The sequence below is a fragment of the Calliopsis andreniformis genome, chromosome 6, assembly GCF_051401765.1.
Source record: "Calliopsis andreniformis isolate RMS-2024a chromosome 6, iyCalAndr_principal, whole genome shotgun sequence".
NCBI lineage: Eukaryota > Metazoa > Arthropoda > Insecta > Hymenoptera > Andrenidae > Calliopsis > Calliopsis andreniformis.
This window is the reverse complement of record NC_135067.1, coordinates 3,714,598-3,737,441: the sequence shown is the minus strand read 5'-3', so window position 1 is coordinate 3,737,441 and position 22,844 is coordinate 3,714,598. Positions and strand designations below refer to the sequence as shown.

Below are 22,844 nucleotides of genomic sequence, written 5' to 3'. Positions count from 1 at the left end.
TAACTTTATTAATTGGTTCAATTTCAAAAAATCATTCTAGCAAAATATTCTACACTAATGAAACTTAACAATATTTTAGAAACAAAATTTATGATTTCTGTATAAATTACCTTTACTATTACACTCCTAAATAATAGTATAGGTAAATATAACTAAAGTCTCACTTACTGAAGAAATAAACTAACGAACTGAAATATGTATTATAAACGGTTGAATCATAAGTAAATGGTTCAACAGACATACCTGATCACGCAACAAAGTTATCTGATCAGTCAACTGAAGGTTACAAGTGACTTGCAGAGTTTTCTGTCCAGATTCTACTCGCATCACGTATGCGCTGGGGAAGTACCCTATCCGTCCACCCAAACACTTGCCTTTCCACCAATCTTTTTCTGACTTGTCAATCACTGTGACCTTATAACCCGCTCTGCAAAAATATGATAACGGTACAACCGTTAATGAAAACTCGCCGGCGATAGAGAAGAAGTAATAATTACTTCTTTCAACTCACTATTAGTTAATCAAAAAGAATAACATTAAAAAACAGGAACGTGAATAGGAGTGAAAGAAACTGCAAGATGGAAAGAAAAAGGGTTCATCATTTTTAATGTAGACAGTACGTACTCGCCAAACGGATTATTGTTATATTTTCAAAATTATAAACAATTTTTTATTTCTATTTAAATTAATGACTTGCTCGCTTTATATCGTATATACTATATGGAAACCAAGGTATAATTATCTGTCTTTACACAATTATTTTATTTAAACCCTTTTGTAACCAAAAAAAAAAAAAAAGAAATGTAAAGTAATCCATTGTTTCCATGAGGTGTAGTAACTTTTTAAAGTGAGCAAGTCCCTCACTTAAACAAGAACAAAAAATTATTTATAACGTTGTAAATATTAATTTTTCGATTCATGTATGTTAAGACTTATCTGGTCTGTTTGGTGAGTACTATTTACCCTAAAAGTTATGAACCCTTTTTTTCTACAGTAAAAAGAGCTTTCGTGTCTTTTATAGGGTGAACTAGATCCTGAGGAGCTTAAATTTTGGGTCACTTTCTAAACAGAAAGTTTGGTTCAGTGATTACTTCAGATCCAGCTCGTCACGGTGGCGGGCGTCGAAGTTGTAGAGGGCGACGTAGAGGTTGTTAGGCGGCAGAACACGTTTCCCCGGGAGATTCATGTGATTTTGATTGTTAGTATGCGGGGATGGGCACGGTGAAGTGCTCGCTGAAGAATAGGATTTCTCGTTCTCGTCTGGTAACTCCATGCTCGACATCCTGATAGCTCCCCTTACGTGCTTGTGAACACCGTGTCCCTGACCTGGACTGCACGGTGCTGTAGCAACATACGAGGACAAATTCTTCAGCTCAATAATATCTTGTATAAGTTGTCACCCGAACGATAAACTGCAATTCTACTGAAACTTGGAAGACGAATGGAATACTAAAGAATATTCAAGGGCTGTTTTCATCTTTCTAACATAAATATCAAAACATAAAAAACTTAAAGTTAGCATTATGTTATGTTCTAAGTGGTAACAAACTGTGGACCATGACATGAGATGTGTTGCTACGAGTAAAATCTTTCTGTAAACTCTATCTTTAACCTTTCAACGAGGGAGCACAATTTTAAAATTAACAAACGAGAATAAAAATTGTATCATTAAAAAGCTTGAGTTTTCTAACAATAAGTGAAATGCTACATAAGTAATTTACAATTATGGAAAGATTATTTAAAAGAATTCTAAATAGAACCACGTTATAGTGTATACTGTATGTATGTAATGCATGGTGACGTACCTAAAAAAAGAAGTTCGTACGACGCAAGGAGCTATCGTTGAAGAGTTAATGAAGACTAAAGACTATCGTCCACTGAACAGCACAGCACATGAACCGCATTAGACCCACGTCATGTAGTTTAAATGAAGGTGTGTCCATCTATCCCTAACAGCGTCAATGCTCTTATGGATAGGTAAACGTAACTAAGTACATTTGAGCTACATACATATCTATAATAAAATTGACACTGTGGTTGCGATACTTTCCAGGCACTGGACTTGTGATTCAAAATTTTGTATTCTTGATGTTGGGAGAGATATACGAAAAAAAGGTTTTTACTGATATTTCGTTATAATATGTTAAAAATTTGATAGAATACAATTAAAACCCTCTTTGAAATGAGGTACTCCATATCTACGTAACTACATATGCATACATATCACTTTTCTTCCTTAACAAAATTTTTGAAAATTTAATAGCATTTTTTTTACTAATCGTACTTTTCCATAATATGCTATCAATAGGAATTTGATAGAATAAAATTTTCTGCCCTCTCTCATGACCAAATTTTTTGAAACTTTAATGGCATCAATACCTTATTTACATATATCTAGAAGCCAATATACCAAATTTTCTGACATTTCGATAACCAAGTTCAGAGATACAAGGGACACAGGGGATCTCGAAACGTTGAAAGATTAAAAACGCAAGATAGGGGATTGAAATTTGATGAATAGCAATATTTTCTCTCTGTTACACTATACATAACAGTCGGGAAAGTAAAAGTGAACGTTGACTTTGGTCTGATGCGGTCCACATGTTGTGTTGAGTGGACGACAGCCTTAAATATTCGTTGAAATGTAGATGTCTAAGAATTAAATTGTGTTGAAGAAGAATATAAGTCCATAAGCCATATTTTGAGGTAGTTGATCTTAGTGTGTAGTTCTGCATATTTTACACATCTAGAACCCGGAGCCAGAGTGTTAATACACTCTTAAACAAGTGGATTATTAAATCCACTGCGTGACATAATGCACTTTGGCTTTGGAATCCACATACAGTTTTGAGATTATTTGAAAATGGCTAATTTTGAACTTGTATTGCTCTTCAACTCACCAATTCGATTGTATGTAACATGTCCAAAAGGTTTTACTTGTCTCTTTTTCGTCTTACTTACATAGTCTGTTAATGCTTCCACTATCAGAGTGTCTGGGTGGCGTAGACTCCCTCTGACCTCCGGTATAATAATCACGAGGACGATGTCGGACGTGAGCTGTGCCTTCTGGAGAGTCCAGGCTGAGACTCTTCATCCTCAGGTTAAGCCTTTCGCGTCTACGTTGCGGACTATGTGGCGCTTCATGTTCCATAATTACCGATCATAACAAGTTAGCCTTTGACAATACCTCAACACTCGACGTTGATGTCACTCGGATAAGCTGATTCGTTCGTTAAGCGTTATTTTGGTGCAAACTGTTACTACCGCACAAATTTAGTTGTAAAACAGAAGTTAGTTACGTAGCGGTCTTTGTTAGTACTATCGTTTCAGTCTGTCTTGCTTTGCTAATTTAGAGGGTATTTAATTCGTTATGTCGAAACGTGACTTGTCTTTTATAGACAGAAGGATTAACTTTTGATTATTTTAGATAATTCATAGCTTGAAATTGTTTTGTTTCGAAATTGCTACAGTTGCATGGAAAAGATAGCGAATGAAGAGTATGCAAGCAGAAGCAATATTTACGCATAAAGCGATAGTTAATATTTAATAGTAATAGTATGAAATTTAGGAATTAAGATTGCAACAAATTAAAGAGTACATTTTTTCCTATAACAGTGAAATAAGGTTTAACAATTGAAGATAGTCACTAATCAGAGATACAAGTGATAAGAGTAGTTTATAGTTCATTTACAGTACGAAAGAGTTACCATGTACACACAAACACAGACAACATATACATAATTTTCATTACTTTGAATGTTAGTGATTCGTTTTGTTAGTTGAACATTGCAACACGTTTCTCTGACACCAACGTCGAGTCTAAAGAAAACACGTACAACAAGGCAAGAACACCATAAATACAAATTATTACAAATGCACACAGAGATACGTTTTTTTCAGGCGTCAAAAATCCGACCAAGTATAAAATTCACATAGAAGAGTAGAATTTACAAAACAACGTCCAAAAAGAATACAACGAATGGGACACGACTCGCGCGAAGAAGTGAAGATATTAGAGTAGTTGCAAAAGAAGATACGTTTCTCTTATTTACAATATTTGCATGGAATTTGTGGTGTATACTTTCTCCATTGTATTTTCTCCTCTTTCTCAATGTATTTTGTTCACTTTTGATCTGTGGTCTCATATTACACGCCACCTGCGTCACTATTTTTTCATTTTCGTTCTTCCCCTTTTTTTGTGCCATTTATTCCCATTATAACATATCGTGTTTTTGGGGAACTTTAGTTCCAGTTAAAATGTTAAATAATAGGAGTTTTATTAAAAGTTCACGTCATTCTCGCGAATGAAAATATTAAATAGATTTTAATTGAGCATCTTTGAAAATGTCCAACGTACTGTGAAATATTTGTATTTAATTCTTGTATCAATTGTTTTGTTATATAAGATCTAACCATAGAACGAAGCAGGAAAATTATAAATTTAGAAACCGAGACTGAGTTATAAAATAAGTAAAATATCGTAAGCTTTTCTTTAGGTTAAGCAATTTTTAATGCTTTTGATAAGAGGATATTAGAGAAAAAAGAAATATTAATAATTAAATTAGAATGGAAAAACTAAGTATAAAGAAATAAATACAGAAAAATTATAATAAGTATTTACGATTAAATATCAGTAAAATAAATTCGAAAATGTGTTAAATACTTTTAAAAGAAATGTATTTTATATTTCTTCTTCAACATCAACTTTTAATTCAAGTTCAGTTGTTAATTTATTTGGGATAGTAAAAAGTAAGAAGTGTTGATAATGAGATTTTACCATTTATTTTTCGTTATCTTCGTTGTACCTACCATAATTATGGGGTTCATAATTTTTCTGACGAATGTCACAAAGGTGAATATTCATAAAGTGACAGTGAATTTCTTAAGCATAATTGAATCACATTTCTTTTAAGTCTTTCAAATACTTTTTCTTCTTTTTTGTATTGCACATTTCAATACATTATTGTATAAGTAGCAGTTTATTGATTGAAACTTAAGAATTCGATTCTAAGTAGACAAATGAATGAACTTCAACTTCAATGGTGTAACTTTCAATGAGAGATCATTTTTTTCTGGGTTTTCTAAGATTTGTGATCTCGAAGATCGATAAACAATCCCAAAATTGATAAACTGTTAACAATCTGGATTCAGAAGTACCTATGCAGTGAAAATACATTTTTAATTTTCTTTTTGTAAATTAATTTAAGATTTTTTAACACACTGGTGAATTTTTACCTTTTCGGTATAACGATTTTCTAAACCACCTGTGCATGAATAATAAAAATCCTTCAATTAATTTTGTTTTTTTTTTACGGTTGTTCCAAGAAATACATAAATAGATATCTATTAATAATTCCAAATTTTCTTTTGGTTCTAAGGAAGTATATTTAAACATCCTAAATCATAATTTTTTCAAACTATGGTATTATGACCAAACCATTTCTCCTAATTATTATGTTTAAGCAATTTCGCAATTCTCAAAGTATTTTTCTCCTCAAAAATCAAAATAAACATAAATATCCAACAAAAATAAAGGAATAAATATACCGAACAACTCTCTTCCTTCTGGACCGATAAATTCACAGTAGAAAACTGTCTTTATCTCCATTTTCAATTATCCAACAATTTCGAATCGATTCCACATGAGTATCACAAAAAGCACTCAAGCAAATCCTCTTACCGATCCTTCCACTTCCTTCAAATACTTCCCCACCAATTGTCATCAATTCTACCGATTCCTCGATCAAATACTGCAGGAAACGTTTTCACACACCGTGTTGCAGTTAACAAAAAATAACAATGAAAGAAGGTTGCATTAGTCAGCCGTGGTTGAATTTAATTCCATCCATTTATTCGAAACGATTCCATGTTTCTCGAAGGTTTCGAGCGTCTAACCCAAAGATCACTCCTAGAAAATGGGACACTCGAATGGTCGACTTGTATTCTCGAGCGAATATCTCTTTGTTCAATTTTCGTTCGTGGGCAGTGAAGAAAATCGGTCGGTCGCGTCGATCGGGAGCGTCGGTCGCGCCGCAACGCGCCTCCGCTTCCGGGGTCATCGTTTCCGGTTGGCGCCGCGATAAGGGGGCTCCGGCGTCCTTCTGGTCGAGGTAGAGGGTGTCTCACGGGTCATCAACACTAGTGGCTGTCCGAACGGCCTGGTTCCTGACATCGATCCACCGCTGCCTCTTCCTGGTCAACGGAATTGCAAACGATTCCACGGTGATTCCGTTTCGCTTAGCCCCCCTCCCACTCTGCTCTAAAATCTCGCGCCGCGGCTTTTTCTCTCTCAAAAAATGCGACCGAACCTGGAGACATTGCAGAGCTCTGCGTTACGAGTTCATGTTTGTTAGTGGACGCGGTTCCTTGATCGCATCAGTCGTTTAGGGTCATTTGGAGTCTTTGGTGACGATTTTGGCTCCCGAGCGTGACACGCTCTTGCTCAACACGCCTCTTCCGCGTCCTCGTGGCTCACGATCGCTTGTTAGCTTTCTTTTCAACTGTCCCTTGCCTTTTTCTCGTCCTTACAAGTGATCGAAGTCGACAGTTTGTTAGCTTCTGGCGATGCTTTTGATTAGTCGAGATGAGGAATTTGTCACCTCTTAGTTACGATTTTATGGAGGACAGTTATGTAGCTGAGCTGTTCTTTTTGCGAAGAGTTTGTTACTGGTTGCAGTTTGCGGGTTTTATGTGGCTCCCTGAAGCTTTGTGGAGACGGATGAAATGTCCGCATTACGGTCCTTATGAATGCTCGTTTACGGTTATCCTTTTATGGAACAATGTCTGTCTAGCTTTGCGTAATTTGTGGAAATACTGCTCTAAGAATTATATATCGTTGAAAAATACGTGAAAATAGTAGAATACGCTTCTCTGATAGTATGCTTTGTTTTCGAGAAAATCAACGTGGAAGTTTATCACGTACACTATTAATATATTTGAATGGTTTTCATGTCTTTATACAAGTAGTATCTAAATTTTTTTAGAAAAAATGAAAAAAAGAGTTTCACCATTTTTTGTTCAGAATATGGTAGCGTGAACAGATTTTTCAAACTTGCAGTAGTCCTTGTGAAGCGACACTATATGAAATTTTGTTATATTATTACTTTTTTAAATTGTATCAAATTTACTATCAAGATGAATGTAAGGATTTGATTTCTTCTGTAATATTAAGTTAGTCTTCTGTCACTGCTGCCCTTCAGAAAAAGTTTAAAGTCGTTTTTCATGAAAACGTAGCATCTAACAAAAGACACATTATTCTACATTTTTTATGAAATTTGTCACAAAGAAGCGCCCTATTATTATTTCATGATATAAATTATTCTACACTGTTAAATATTCGTCGACTTCACTAAAGTATACCTTTTTATCTCATTGTTAATGTACTCAGCATTGGTCAGCAGACAGAGATAACAAGATTTTCGCGAGATGAGATTCGCGGAAAAGCGGAAAAATATTTTTCCCTTTATCGAGGGAAAGCCACAATAACGGACTTTGAATTGTCGATACCCAATCATGCCTTTGAGGGATTTAGCTTCTCTATGGGAGCTCTTACAGACACGTTGGAAGAGGATTCGTGTAGATCCCTAAGAAGATATCACGACAGCTTTTGAAATTCTCAACTTCCGTGAAAAAAACAGCATTGGATACAGAATGCGCGAACACAATGTACAACAATAAGTAAACGTTTAGCTATTACCTGACAACCTATTGTTTGATTTCTATCGATGAAAAATATAAAATAATTCTAATATTATAATTATAATATTTCGTAAAAATCTAAACAATAATAAAGGATATCAATATTATAATTATAATATTCATTGAGTACTTGACGATTTATTTTAAATATTGTTTGATTTCATTTAATCATTTTTACGTGCCATATTGAAGTATCCATTTTGACATTCAAAATAATTAAAAACACAATCGTATTGAAATGAAATATTTCTGTCTAATAAAAAATTCTATATAATATTAGTTACACTAATAATATTGTAGGCAATTGAGAATTAAGAAAACATTAAAAAACAATAGTTTCTTAAAATATGTAGGTGCTTTGAAGGGATTCAACACCTTCGTCAAAGTTCAACTTTTCTTGACATATTTTCAGCGTAAGGTTAAATCTTTTGCATGAAGGTTTAATGGATTCGAAGCAACAAATGAGAAAACTTTTAGATCCCTCGATAAACACGCGAATCACGGATGAACGATTCAGTTGATTCATTTAACTTGATTTTTCTTTAGATATCGAGGGAGAATTACAATTCACGATGACGCGGGTAAAGGGGAAGAATGAAGATGAAGTAGGAGAAGAAGATGAAAAGACAGAGAGAAAATTAGAGAGAGTAAAATGTGAAAATGAAATTACGAGTCATGTCCCTCAAGAAGACAAGCATTCTTCTTTCGATTAAAAAAAATAGAAAGAATAGGGTTACGTGAGATCTTGAAGCAGAAAATTGGAGATTGTTTTGCAACAATTCGATAATGTCTCTTCAAGAGTGCATCGTGTAATTTCAAGTATGTTTATTTAATAAATAAACAATTGAAAATAATAAATAACTTTTTAGAAACACAAAATTCACATGTATACATATATGAACATATATGAATTCCTGGCGATAACAAAAATTAAAAATATGTAACATTTTATTTTTATTAGTCTAGTTCTTAAATATTTAATAACTACTTCATAACAGGTATATTTGAAAACAGAAATTGCAATAAGAAATTAAAAGATAAATATAAAGTATGAAGTGCTACTTTTCCACAACTGTTGAGCATGAAAACCATTTATTAGAAAATGTAAAGAATATTCTAAATTGGACGTTTGCAAAAAAAGAGTTGGACTAGGATGCTATTGAAATTACAACATTGTGCAAAAGAAATTTAACTCACTTTTTATACCACTATTGAAAGAAAATAGAAAAGCCTGAAGAGTCGTTGCTAATAATTACTGATTATGAAGAGATTAATAATTGTTTATATTTGTTTACTACAAAGTCAACTCGTAGGTTAAGAATCTTTCATGGAAATGTGCAAAACGAGATTATAAATTAAGAGTCAACAACTGTGCGAAATACCCAATTATTATTCTAATTTAGTTACAGATACGGCTTTAGTTATCTTGGTTCGCTTCATTCCTACAATCTCCAGAGTAAATTTAACTCTCTTATGGTTGTAATGAATATGGTAATTGCATGTTATGTTTTAGAAAATATACATACCAATTTGCGCACAATAAATTTGGGAAAAAAGTAAACCTTAAAATTCAAATTTAATATTTACCAAAATAATTTTTAATAATAGCTAATTTAATTAACAACGCTTTTTTACAAACCTAGTTCAAATGTTCATAATTTAATTTATGACTACATCAGTATCTCCTATAATTTGTGCAATATTGATATCATACAGGGTGTAACAAAAATGTCGCAGTTCCTTAAAAGGGGTGATTCAGGGGGTGATTTGAAACAACTTTTTCCTTAGCGAAAATGTAAGATGAGGCTTCGTTAACGAGTTATTTACGAAAAACACCGGCCAATGAGAGCTCGAGTTTGTCGCCCGAGCGACTGCGGTAGCGTTGGGTATGCGCGCTAGATGCTACGGTTGTACTCCGAACAAGAAAGTCGTCATACATCGAAGAAAACAGCATTAGTATGAAAACTGAAAGCGACATAATAAATAATACCGAGTCCTTTTTTTGTGTATCACTTGAAGCGAATAATTACTTAAAATCGAGGAAAACTACGTGCAACGTAAAAACACGAATATGTAAATTTCTTATTCGCATAACGTATAAACGAAAAAGCAATACAACGAAAAATAAAGGAAGAAGAGAACAAACTTCACCTGTAGTTTGTAAACCTGTGTCACTGGGTCACTGTACCGATCCTGGTCATCGACCGTCGAAATGGTTTATGCTAGGGCACGCGTTTAGGTAATTTATGGCTTTATTGCTTTGGTTTCGAAGGAGACATGATCTCGGAGTGTCCGAACAAAGAAGGTCTGAGGTGCTTAAACTACGTGGGGGGTACAAGGAGCTTCTTTGGAAAAATTCTACCCTGCCATAAACCATTCCAGAGGTCGATGACCAGTATCGGTACAGTGACCCAGTGACACAGATTTACAAACTACAGATGAATTGCATTTAATTCATTAATGATTATTATTTTTTAAATCTAACGCAGACTACTTTCAACGTTTCTATCTTCAACGTTAATTCTCCAATTCTCCGTTCATTTCTTTTGTTGCATTGCTTTTTCGTTTATACGTTATGCAAATATTTTCACACTAATGCTATTTCCTTCGACGCATGTCGACTTCCTTGTTCGGAGTACAACCGTAGCGCCCAGCGCGTACTCAACGCTACCGCAGTCGCTCGGACGGCAAACTCGCGCTCTCATTGGCCGGTGTTTTTCATTAATAACTCGTTAACGAAGCCTCATCTTACATTTTCGCTAAGGAAAAAGTTGTTTCAAATAACCCCCTGAATCACCCCTTTTAAGGAACTGCGACATTTTTGTTACACCCTGTATATGTTTGTACCACGATAAAATTCATATTCGAAATACAACGTTCCTTAAAACCAACTACAAATCATTTCAACCTGCTTTAGGCTAAGTAAGTATTTAAACCTCAATTTCGCGCATTTGTCGAAACTTTCTTTTGCACAGTAGGATGCACCTGAACAGTACTTTAAAAATAATTCAGAAAAACATACTAAGTTCTGCCAAAAATTGTGGAATGAATTCTGCTTCAAGGTCAAGAGGAATTGGTGCTGTGCCTTACCAGAGGTGGACGAGGAACAAGGGTGGGAGGAGGCCCTCGTTGACGAAGGTGCTGCACCGGAGGAAGGATGATCTGCTGTGGGAGGCGTAGGTGGTGAGTTTGTCGAGTTTCCACGGATCTCGCCTGCCTGCTTCAGCACCTGGTATATGGCGTCCACGTCTGCCCACACGGGATAGAGAGATAGCAATGCAAATGCACACGAGAGACAACACACGAAATGATTTCCTGTCACTCCTGTCTTTTTGCTGTGCTTTTTGCTTCATTCAACATCCTACGTGAATTACTGATCCCTTGGACAACAAGTATCTTAACGGTGTCTTACGCAGTATCAATGAAAAGGAAGGAATATGTTCTTTCATGTAGAAGACAAAGAAGGAAACAGACTATACGTAGACAGTGGTAACTTATTGTTTCTTCTTTGCTGAATGAGATAGTGTGAATGAACAGAATTGCTATAAATAATATTTTGCTGCGTTTTCTTTGATAAAGATCTAAATGAAGAAATAAAAAAATGACACTATGTTTTTCTCTTTTTGTATATCTGTTTTTGCGATATGATGCAAGTAGAAATAATGACGAAAAGGGTATTCGAGAAATAGTATTGAATTAAATTGAGAATGGAATATTGTAAATTTAAAGACATTTGTTGCTCCAAGGTCCAATACTTTATTATCACTAATTGATAATATATCCAGTGCCGTTCGCCCAGCGTCAATGAAGCTTGATTAGTCTAGTGTAATTTTAACATATCATAGCGCAATAATTTTATGTTGCACTAAAAGAGATTTAAAATGACTCTTTTCAATATTTCCTGCTTTGATATCGTTCACCAATTGATGTCTATCATTTCAGGGTGACCAACATATGTAACAAAATTACCATCGATCGTATATAGGATAGGCTCACTATGACGTCAATTGAAGTAAATCACGTTGAAAGGATTAAGAGCATATAACAAGCCGCCGTTTAATTTGGAGGTTGGGGAGGACCTGGAGAGATCCCCGAACAATTTTCGACACGAATAACCCGCTTTTGGGAGCTTATCCGAGTGCTAGGTCAATTGTGTTCGAAATTAATTAAGAATCAAGAGATTCAGTCTCTACGCCATATCTTACTTTTCAAAACAGGATTCAAGAAATTATGTTCTTTGAATAAATTTTGTAAAGTTGTAACAAATAATTCCGGAACGTACGAGGAAATATTGTCTTTTTCAGAAGAATCTGAGGAAATGTCAGTTAACAAGATACATAAAAAAAAATTAATTTTATCCGAATATAAGTACTTTCTACCATTTCTTCACTGGCAGATCTAATTAAACCTAACAAACTCCAAACGAATGAACTTCAAGATTCAGTGACTGTGAACAGTGGACAATAACGACACTGGGCTACACGGAACAACGCTTATTTCGTGGAAAAAGACCTCTCGCTTATCCGCAGCTTTTTCCCTTTTCGTTTTCACGTGAAGCGACAAAGGGGCGTGAAAAGAGATAGTTTGCCGTGGATCGTTTGGTAATTACGGTGGACACAGTGATGCAATCGGGTTTCCCGTGCTTTATCGAGAGACTGTCGATGATATCGTGATTAGGGGTTGGATGGGAAGTCGACCGTGCGTCGACGTGAAAAGATGAGGAGCAGAACTTCGTGCAAAGTTGATCCTCCAGAGACGCTTTGTTTCCCGTTTTTTTCCTTTCTTGGTTTTGACGCTGATGGATCGATCCATGCCAGTCGGGACGAAACTGAGCTGTCTGAGAGCTATAGAGTTACTGAGTACTAAAACTACATTAGATAAAAATACACCAGAAATCTGAAGCTAAGTTGTAAAAAGATGTCTTGCAGTCTTTTTAAACAAATAATCTAAAATCTCGCTTATTCCAGGCTCAATTTCGACTTCGAAATTTAAAGTGACCTGACTTTGCAAATACAAATCAGTTATTCACTGATTTTTACTGTCGTCAATTTACCTTAGCTTCTTTGTTTTAAAAAATCTCGCATAACAAAGATCCATCTCTACCAGATCACAGTACACGTAGTTCAAATATCTTTTGAAAAGCCACCTGTCTATTATATTATCAATCTCAGTTTTGTCCAGAAAAGCATCAATCACTCACACCAACGGGGTAGAGAGAGAAAAAGGTAAAAAGAGAGAGAGAGAGATAGAGAGATAGACAGACAGAGAGAGAGAGAGAGAAAAAGAAAAATCCTCGCTCGAGATGTCGAGCCAACGAGAATCGAAAGAACCCATTTAGAGGTCCTAAGGCCCAAAATTGGCTCGCACTTACTGTGCTCCGTCGCCGGCGTCTCGTCCACCTGAGTCTGTGTCTTCTGTCGACGAAGAAGAGGTATGCCGCCGCTTTTTTTTGGCGCCAGACTGGGGCACATCGCTGGTTGGACCAGGTGTATGCAATCGGTGTGCGCGTTCGCCTTGCATCCGCGACATCGAACACCCTGACGGCTGTGGCCGCGGAGAACCTGGCCGCAGGCGTCGCAAGGGGTGATCTTCCGGTACGTGTACTCGCGCCACATGTGGCCGCCCTCCGATTCGAGGCTTTTTCTGGAAAAAGTCATTCGATTGTAGTCGTAGACGTCGAGTTTAAAAGTTTGCTAGTAGCTCCGTTAGGGCTTAGGTTGAGCAGAAAATATTTTTTAGACTTTCTATGGGTGAGAAATTTCAAATCGTTTTTAGTGATTTAAGTGAACAAGAATAAGGTGCCTGATAAGTGAGAGAGTCAGAAAATGCCTATATCTGTGGATTTAAGACAAAACGACATAATTAAAATCTAGAAGATAAGATTTGTATTTTTAACACTTGGACACTGTTTAAATAATTATTATACTGTATAAGTGTCATCGAGTTAACTTCTATCACATAAAATAGTGTAAATTGGGTTTTTATGTAAGAATGTGCACCTTAAACACAGTAGTTAAAGGACAAAAAGTTTTATGTAAATTAAATTTTTGTTAAAGACAGTGTTCAAAATGAACATTAAGTCTTAAATCAAAGTAATCTAACAAGAAGGAATTGAAGGAGTCTATCCTTCAAAAAACGAAAATCTAATAGAATACAATTCTTAACATAGAATTGAAGTACATAATTTCGAATTGAGTAATTTGAAAATAAAAATGAATAACTTGTGTTGTTTTGGCTTACAGCTACAGATATAGGAAAGTAAAAAATTAGTTATTTTCTTGAAAGATTAGACAAATTAATCTGATCAACCTAATACAGCATCTATTCGCTATAAGCTCAGCACAAACAACTACTGTTGTCATCTCCACTTTTTTATGGAGATTGTGGAATTGATCTCATTTTCTTTCTTTGATCTCTCATATTAGCATAAGTTCGTAACTAAATTGGTTTGCTTCTATGCAAAAACGTACAAAATCGATACAATGTACAAAATGCTACAAAGTATTGAACATTAAACACAATTGATAGTATTTGCAGGGTAAAACAAATCTCTAATTACGTAGCATTTTACTAATTATATCTAAGAAACTAGGAATTTGCATAAACACCTGCAATTTGCTCACGGTAACTTAAGAGACTATAGCGAATAAAGACTGCATACTTTCTTCCTCAAGCACTCGGTGGCTATATGCCTACTTTGTCCTCCTATATTGCACTTCAATGGGAGATCTATCTAAAAAGTGATGAAATGCTGCCTTACTTCTGCAAGCGTTGAATGGAAGCAAATGAAGCAATTACATTAACCAAAATCGGAAATTGGTTTTTTACTAATAACTTTTTGCTTACATTCTGTACCATTTATACTTTCTAGAAGTTTAATTATAATTGAGTGATTGTATAATACACTATAATGATTGATGCACTAAAAAAGAGCTAAGCAACTAAGGAAGGTGTATGAGACCGTAGCACGTACGGACTTAGGCCGTCAGCGGAAGCACATGTGTCGAATAATCAAAATGTCAAATTGAAAATATAGAAATTAAAAATGCGTACGTGGTGAAACCATCCAAAAGGGAAAACGGATGAAACACTGAATGTTAGTGATGTCTCATTATTATCTTTAATGTAATTGGCGTCAAAAGTCTGGAGTATTACCTGGACATGGCGACAACCGTGGAGACAGCATGGTACATCGCCTGTTTTCCTCTGTGTTAGTCGAGCATTCACAAAACAACAATTCCAGTTATTCTAAGTAAACAACTTCTCAATTCCATTGTTAATAAAACACTAAAAAATGAACCAAAGAAATGCGGATATTTTTAAGTACACACTTCACTTTTAGAGCGACTGTTTGTTCAAAAAAGAAAAGCTCTAGAAAGTAAACTGACTTGTCGGACGACGGTGAAGTCGGCGAACTCGTCTTCAAACTCTTGAACGCTTTCAGCCATTTGTGCTTCGTACTTCCGGTCGAACCATTCGACATCTTCCGGCTGGTCACCCCATCCGGTTGGCCAGCCTCTCCACCCCCGAACAGCTCTTTCTGAAAATTAACGTAAATACTGAATAAAATATTAGTTTTAACAAAATAAATTATTTTATTTAAATCATTCCTTATCTTCAAAAAAATTCATTATAATTTAATAATACTATTATGTGATTTAAATAATATTTCTGTAACCTTCACTACATTTTGTTGTATTTTACTAATAATGTTTTATTAATAATAATAGTACTGTCTTATTGATATTTTAATAATTTCTTCTAAAGTTAATGGCACATACTTTTATTAATATTTCTATGTCAATTTCAGTATATTAGTTACTTATAGCAAGTGAAATGAAATAGTAAACAACTTTTTGATTCAAAGCTTCTATTTCCTCGAATTTCCTTTTCATCTACAATTTTTGTTATTGAATAGCTTTCCTAAGTAACTCTATAAACTAGAAAAGTTTTATATAGCAATGTGATTGACGAAAAATTCAAGCTGAGTGATGGAAGATCAAAGTATTGTTACTTCGTGAAACATTCGGAGTTTACTCGATGTAACGTGTCTAGCTTTGGAACAGAAACGTCGTCGCTTCCGGCGTGGACAAATAGCAATGGAAATTGTCGCGTTTCTGCACGAGTTGTTTGACGGGTCGCGCACGACCGACTGAGTGTGTAAATAGATATCGAATGAAAAGGGAAGCCAGCACGGTTTTAATGCGACGAAGGAGCTGGCCATTAATTGGATTCGACGGCATACACCTGGTCGCTCATTGTGATACGAATACTCGTTTCTGTTTCAATTCAATTTATCCCTTTCTTAATTAATTTTTAAGGAAATTAAGTGCGGGGAGTAATTCTATTTCGATCGCGGAAAATTCCATTATATTGGAAGGATGTTGGGAAAAGATATTTCCAGTGAGTGAATACTATGAGTGATATTATTTTCTGATTAATTTTAAAAAGAAATACAAGAAAATCTTTTTTTCATTAAAAAGCTGGTTCTGTAAATCGAAAATATGGTCTGAAAATAATTCTGAATTTCGAAATTTCTAAAATGATGAAGAAAAATGAAGGAAAAACGTTATTCCTTTATGTTTTGTATAAAAAAAAAAAAATGTATTTCTTTGAGTATATTTAAAGCAATAAAATAGCTTGGGTTTTAAATTGCAACAATTATGTTGACAATAATTAATCCAAAATATGTTATTTTTATTTAGTTAAACTTCATAATTTCATGATTTAATTAAATTATTATTTCTCCAAAAATTTGGTTTCGTGTGACCATTTGCAGGAAATTTATGAAAGCGATTTACTGTAGTTTGTGACGCTTAAATTAATTCTTCTCTGACTTTATAGTACAATTAAAATTCAATTTGATTATGAAAAATATTAAAAATTGAAAAATTCAATTTCAAAAAAATTCAAATTCAATTTGATTATGAAAAATATTAAAAATTGTTAATTGTTATATATGGCGAGACTTGCTTAATACAGGCCATGGGGATTGGCAATATTGAAGCTGAGGCTGCTATCGATTTCGGACAAGGCTGCCTATGTATCGTGCTATTGTATTCAGGATCGGATATTGTGGAAACTTCATTCATGAAGAGACTAGAGGTGCGTCGACCACGCGAGCGCACTGTATTCTATGTTATCTTACGGTACAGTGTTCGGTAGAGTTGTTCAATGAAGAATAAACAAATACAGAGCGATAGGATTGAATACATGCAGCTGTCTATAGAGTATTTTCATATTTATATTGTAGAAGCATTTATATCGTGTATCAATATAGCATCATAATTTTAACATAGTTAATAAACCATCTAAACAATTTAGTTAAGTTTAATGTAAATAGAGTTATTGAATTTAACATAAATAACAAAATAAAAGATAGAAGTTGTTTACATTCACTTGACATAAAATTAGTAATAATTATTTAGACGAAATTAGAAGCAAGAGCCAGTGTAATTGCAATTTCATAAAATTTTAATATTGAATTATTTTAAGAAATCCATTGACTTGGAAGAAAAATAAGAGATACAGGATGACAGAGGGATGAGAAAAGTGGTGGTAATAGATGAATGAGGGTAACAGTGCATCAACCGTGTGGTATTTCGAGAACTGAGATTCCAGAAGGTACAGAAGCCTCCAGGGTTTATGAACAGCCAAAATTTCCAATAATCCAAATGTTTAAGACTTCGGAGATATTCTTGGATTTCAAAATTTAGTTAGGACATTCCACGATACCCTTGAACACTCAAGCATTTTGAAAATTTCGCTCTTACATCCATAAGTACCCTATTCATTCAAAATCTCTAAAATGGAACCCTAAATCGTACCCTTTAGAATGGAACTAATTCTTCAGTAATTATTCTAGACATATAACTGTCAAAATAAAAGGTAGACGACTTAAACAGTTTCTCCAATAATCACTCTCCCCAGTCAGCCCACCACGCGGTACGCAGCAGATGCGCGAAATGCATAAAGAGGCCGGAGAAGAGTCCATTCTTCGTCCCAGGAAAAAGCATTTCGCTCTCCCATTGACAGTTCACACTTTCCAGTCGACACGTGCTTCAGGACATGTCTGCCACGTGTCAATGAACCGTATACGAAGCACCACAATGGGAACCAAAAACTAGTCACGTGACCAACCACCCAGAAGTAGCACACAGCTAGCGAACGAAGAACAGAGGAGAATCACATTATAGCCTAACTCTTCGATAGACGACCTTCACTGATCGTCACGGGATACACCGAAAACGAAATAACAACACGATCACGATCCCACCTGCTACCACTGTCACCATCGGCATCCTGGACGCAGGGTCACCCAGTGTCACCGCAGAGAGCTGCATAGCAACAAACACTGCGTCCTCCAAGGAGACAACGCGAAGGATAGAGTGAACCCAATTGAAGACTGTGACTACGAATAAGTTCAACCACGTTCCGGTCCAGGGAGGATGATCGACACAACCTGGGTGGCTTGATCGAAATGTGGACCAGGTCTTCCAGGTAATCAGGAGGGATACTAACTACTCGTGTGCGCAACGTTGTCCAACCCATTTCCGCGAGGACCTCGGATGCTGCTCCTGCTACCCTGACCTAGGAAGGCGGACTCGTACCACGGGAATGGATTTTCAGACGGTCGTGGTGGACGGTGACCCAGTTGTGAGGGCGCATGTCGCGCGATTGCGCGCCGTATTTATTCGTCGACCGTGTACACTGCTGTTTCTGGCCGGTATTTTACCGCGCGTTTCCTTTGACTTTTCGCGTAGCGCCACTTCGAGGACTGTTGGGCATTCTTTTTTGAGGTGGTTGCCGAAAACAAGGGAAATTTCGGAGCAAAGTGAACTTGGTACTTGGGCCTTTTTAACTCGAGATTTTTCGACTGCTGGTATTTGGAAAAGTTGTTGAAGATTTTTTGCAGATGCAATGTTTGAGGACACGAAGTACTTTTGATGACTTGCGGAGGAAGTTGATAAAGGAGATTCTGAACATGCTTTGGTTATTTTGACAGTGGAGGGCAATATCCTTTTGGGATATTGGAAATGTTGATGATGCACTGTCTGTTGAATGTTTTGGAGATGCAGTGTTACATGCGTTCAGACTGGGTCCAATTTTGCTGGAAATGAAAATAAGAAATAAGTATTTAGTAAATAAGTAGACTACATATGTCACTAATTTCTTATTTTAAGATCTGAAAATAACTTCTGTACGTATGATAAGTTTAATTACAGTACAGAATAGTCAATCATTTCTTTTATTATTATTATTATATTTTAATTAATAAAATTTTTTTATTATTATATTTTAAACAAAACAAAACGACTACATTTCTGACATTAATAATTATGAAATAAAGTAATATGTACTGGAAGCAACATTCCAAATATTATTATTTCTAAATGTGCTCTAATCTGAGTAGATTTGAAGAAGGCTGATACACAAGTTTCTGAGGATGTCATAGGAAGGAAGATAATGAAGAAATTTTTAATTTGTCTTGAGTCAATTTGGTAAGTATGTGGGGATTCTTTTTGTAATTTTGATACTATTGTTAATTGCATTTACTAGACACTGTTTCTTAGAGACATACACATATTATATAGAACTAGATGGACAGGCTGGTTTTCATGGATTCGAAGGAAGATTAACAGAAGACTTTTTAAAGATGTTCAGTGAAGAAGAATAATGGAGAAATTTCAGAATATGTATTAAGTACATTGAAGACTATATAGAAACGCTTCTTTGTAATTTTGAGAGTGATGGCGATGATACAAATTTTTGAATATTTTAAGAATAAAGTATTAAGTAGATTATCTTCAATGGGTTGGGTAAAAGCTGATAGAGAAGTTTCTAAAGATATCTTGGAAAGAAGATAATAGAATTTTTAAATATGTCTTGAATTACTTTGATGAATAAGTGAAAAACTTTCCTGGATCGATCGTTAAATATATGTACGTATATTTTAAAGATACGGTACTACATAGAATCTTTAGAATTGTTTGTAAACTAAAGTATCGATTAAAATAATTAATGCAGAAAATATCTTGTTATATTAGTAAAGAGAAACTAATGATAAATAAATCTTCTAGGTACCATAAACTGATTTTAAGTTAGTTTTGTATATTTTCAGAAATTTTATAAAATTTCTGTTCTTTGTGTGCAGATAAATATACCACACTCGATTTTCACAACGTAGTCGAGAATAGGTCGAACCCTAATGCAAAGGAAATTGCTACGACGGATCGAAGCGGCCAATTATCGATACCTGGACAGCTTGTTCCACAGACACCCGTATCTGGTGGTTGTCGACAGGTCCATTAGGACGTGTCTTCTTGAAAATTTCAAGACTTGTTCCTAATATCGATTCCTCCTTGAAAGCTCGCCGATTAAGAGGCTTTCCTACAATCTCTGATCTACGTGTCCAGGTAACTTGATTCTGACGGTTCACAGAATTGCTTTTGTCTTCCACGATAAGGTACCTATACTTGTCCCTTAACATAGAATATTAACCAAGTTTGTAGAAAGACCCTCTTACTAGGGTAGTGAAGGATCTGCTAACTTAATTAACAACACTCGCTTGAAATGGCTGATACAGTGTTCAAATTTAAAACGGTCTCAGGAACTATCGCCTTTGTTCTAAAGTTTCTCTTAATCTACGTTCTCAGATGAAATTTTCTACGTGATCAAGTAGCTTTTGACAAGAAGTTTCACGAATGAAAAACCATTAGTAATTGAACTTCTTTGTTCAATCTTATTCTCCCTGATCCATACGCTGTAAAGGAACTTTTGAATTTTGACCGCAATTTCCACGCTTCTAATTTGTCTTCGGCACAATCCAAAGCATTCAGAGATCTTGACATGTTGCCAGAAGGATCAGGAGATGGCGTGTTCAGGAATTTTGTGAACGCTCGAATCGGGCCAATCGTCCTCGAATGGAGCCAGTGCATTCGACGCGCAAGCACAAGCACATACTTCAAAGTCGTATGCAAATCAATATTATCGAATTCTGTGTAGGGCATGTTCATCGTGGTATGTTACGCGCTCTGTCTCCAACTGATTTCCAGTGAAATGAAAAACGGGAAGCCAATCCATTTCACGCTGTACCCTTTCATTTTATTCTTGTTGGACGCTAAAATTTATTTAATTCTCTTTTCCCTTTGAACTCCTCTAGTTTCTTAATTAAAAATTGTGCGCACTTTTTCAAAAAAGACGTCAGTTTTAAAACTTCATATATTTCACATTTTTCAACGCACACTGTTGGTTATGACGGTTCATTTCCTTTTTAATTAGGTTGGGATGAAATTTCAGTGAAATTTAGTATGATCTAGATGTAACTTAAGCTAGAGGTGAAATTAATTTGGGTTAAGTGATTAACGATACTTAAGCTCGGCTTGAGTCTATATTAAGTTAGGGTTAAGTGTCAATTACGTATAAGTTGTATTTACTTGGGAATTTTGAACAGTTTTAGAAAAACTTTACAGTGTTCATACAATTCTGAACTTACACATACGTATTTTCTAAAATACTCACAAATCTAAGATTTTCTATTTCCAAAGTTCTTAGCTTTGTTAGCGATGACCCTATAACATATGTACACTTATACGGTTGAAGTTAATGAGGAATTCCCTTCTTTTTCATGTAACACGGTACGAATTATTATTCTGATTTACACAAATTCTGAGTTTTTTAAAAACGTGGTTTCCACATGACGCGGTATGAATTAATCGCTGTATAGGAGCATTGACTGTACTCAATATTTTCTACATTTTCCATAATTTTAAGATACGGTAAAAAATAAGAAAATAATTGTCTAATAATTTTTTCAAATTATTTTAACTTTCAATTTCATTTACATTATCAAAAATGACTAACTCTTAAACCCAATGTATTTATCAAAATTTCGAATCCCTAATTCAAAAACCTCGAAAGAATTCTGCCTCCAAAAAGCAAGTCCACATTTCTCGCTTGAGAGCACTTATCATTCATAATCCTCCATCAACGATAACACGAATCCTAAACCTCTCCTACAGCAGCCAGACGCTAATTAATTGCTCCTTAGAGCAACGAATCTGGTTGTCGATTTACTCACAGCCGGGTATCGATTATCTCACCGGTTTCACCGAGCCACTCCACCTCAGTTTCACCTCTTACTTTCTTCCTGTCGAAATGCAACCGCTCCCTTGGACCAGCCGAATCCAATCAACTGACGATTCTCCGACGCGAGGCAACGGAATTGCCCGTCGCCGACGACCGAGAGAACGAAAGTGGCGATCGACTGCACGGAAATGCTCCGCCGCACGTGCAGGTGCACCCAGCAAGGTGCATTGTACTTGTTCGCGGTCCGTGGAAGGGAACAATGGATGGCTCGTGCTAATTTTAATCGGCTAAGCCACGACCCTCTCGAGAGTCAAGTGCCTCCAACTGCTGCGTGACCAGTTCTTTTTCTCCGCTCGATCGACAGTTTCTTTTGTTGCACCGCGATTTTAGTGGTCTCTGATTGGCCGGGGACATGGAGCAGGCCTGTTTCGCTGCGATATTAGTGTCACGGGTTCCCTCTGTCTCGCTCTCAGACGGTCGAGTGAACGTTGGGTCATCTGATTCGGGAGGGTAATGGTTCTGCTGACGGCTCACGATGACAACCGTGAAACATAGCATAGCTATTAGGTCGTTTATTAAGTTCTGCGGATTTCTCGTGGATTATATTAATGTACGCTGTGTTTATAATTTACAAAGATTATTCTTTCGCATAAATAATTTTCAATGTTTCAGTGAGAAAGTTTCGATTGTTATAATTAAAAATGATTTCTGAAAAGAAGCATATCTGACATTGCATTCAGCTGGATTTTAATTCAAAAGCAATAGCGGTAGAAATAAAACGATGTACTGAAGGAACTCATAGAGAAAGCACTGTATCTGCAGATACGGTGCGAAAAGTGATTTGAAAGATTCCAGAGAGGAGATTTTGATTTAAGCGACAAAGACTCAGTGAAAGGCCAGCAAATATGAAAACCGATGATTTATTACTGTTGTTGAAAGAAGAACTGGCCCAATCGCCTAGTGAGCTAGCAAATTGGTTAAAACAGTTAGGAAAAGTGCAAAAGGAAGAAGAGTAGGCTCCGCACATTTTGACCGAAAGTACAATTTTAAATCGATAC

At 35.6% G+C, this 22,844-nt stretch overlaps 1 protein-coding gene across 1 annotated transcript in view; it reads right to left on the bottom strand.

Moving 5' to 3' along the window:
• The window catches only part of Stacl (SH3 and cysteine-rich domain-containing protein), a 94,985-nt gene that overhangs the window by 1,501 nt on the left and 70,640 nt on the right, over window positions 1-22,844 (bottom strand). The window contains exons 7-12 of the mRNA XM_076381116.1: window positions 15,087-15,238; window positions 13,070-13,341; window positions 10,789-10,947; window positions 2,962-3,138; window positions 1,092-1,341; window positions 244-427 (exon numbers count right to left, since the gene is read on the bottom strand). Of these exons, the coding sequence (XP_076237231.1) occupies window positions 244-427; window positions 1,092-1,341; window positions 2,962-3,138; window positions 10,789-10,947; window positions 13,070-13,341; window positions 15,087-15,238 (1,194 nt within the window). The remainder of the gene's footprint in view (window positions 1-243; window positions 428-1,091; window positions 1,342-2,961; window positions 3,139-10,788; window positions 10,948-13,069; window positions 13,342-15,086; window positions 15,239-22,844) is intronic.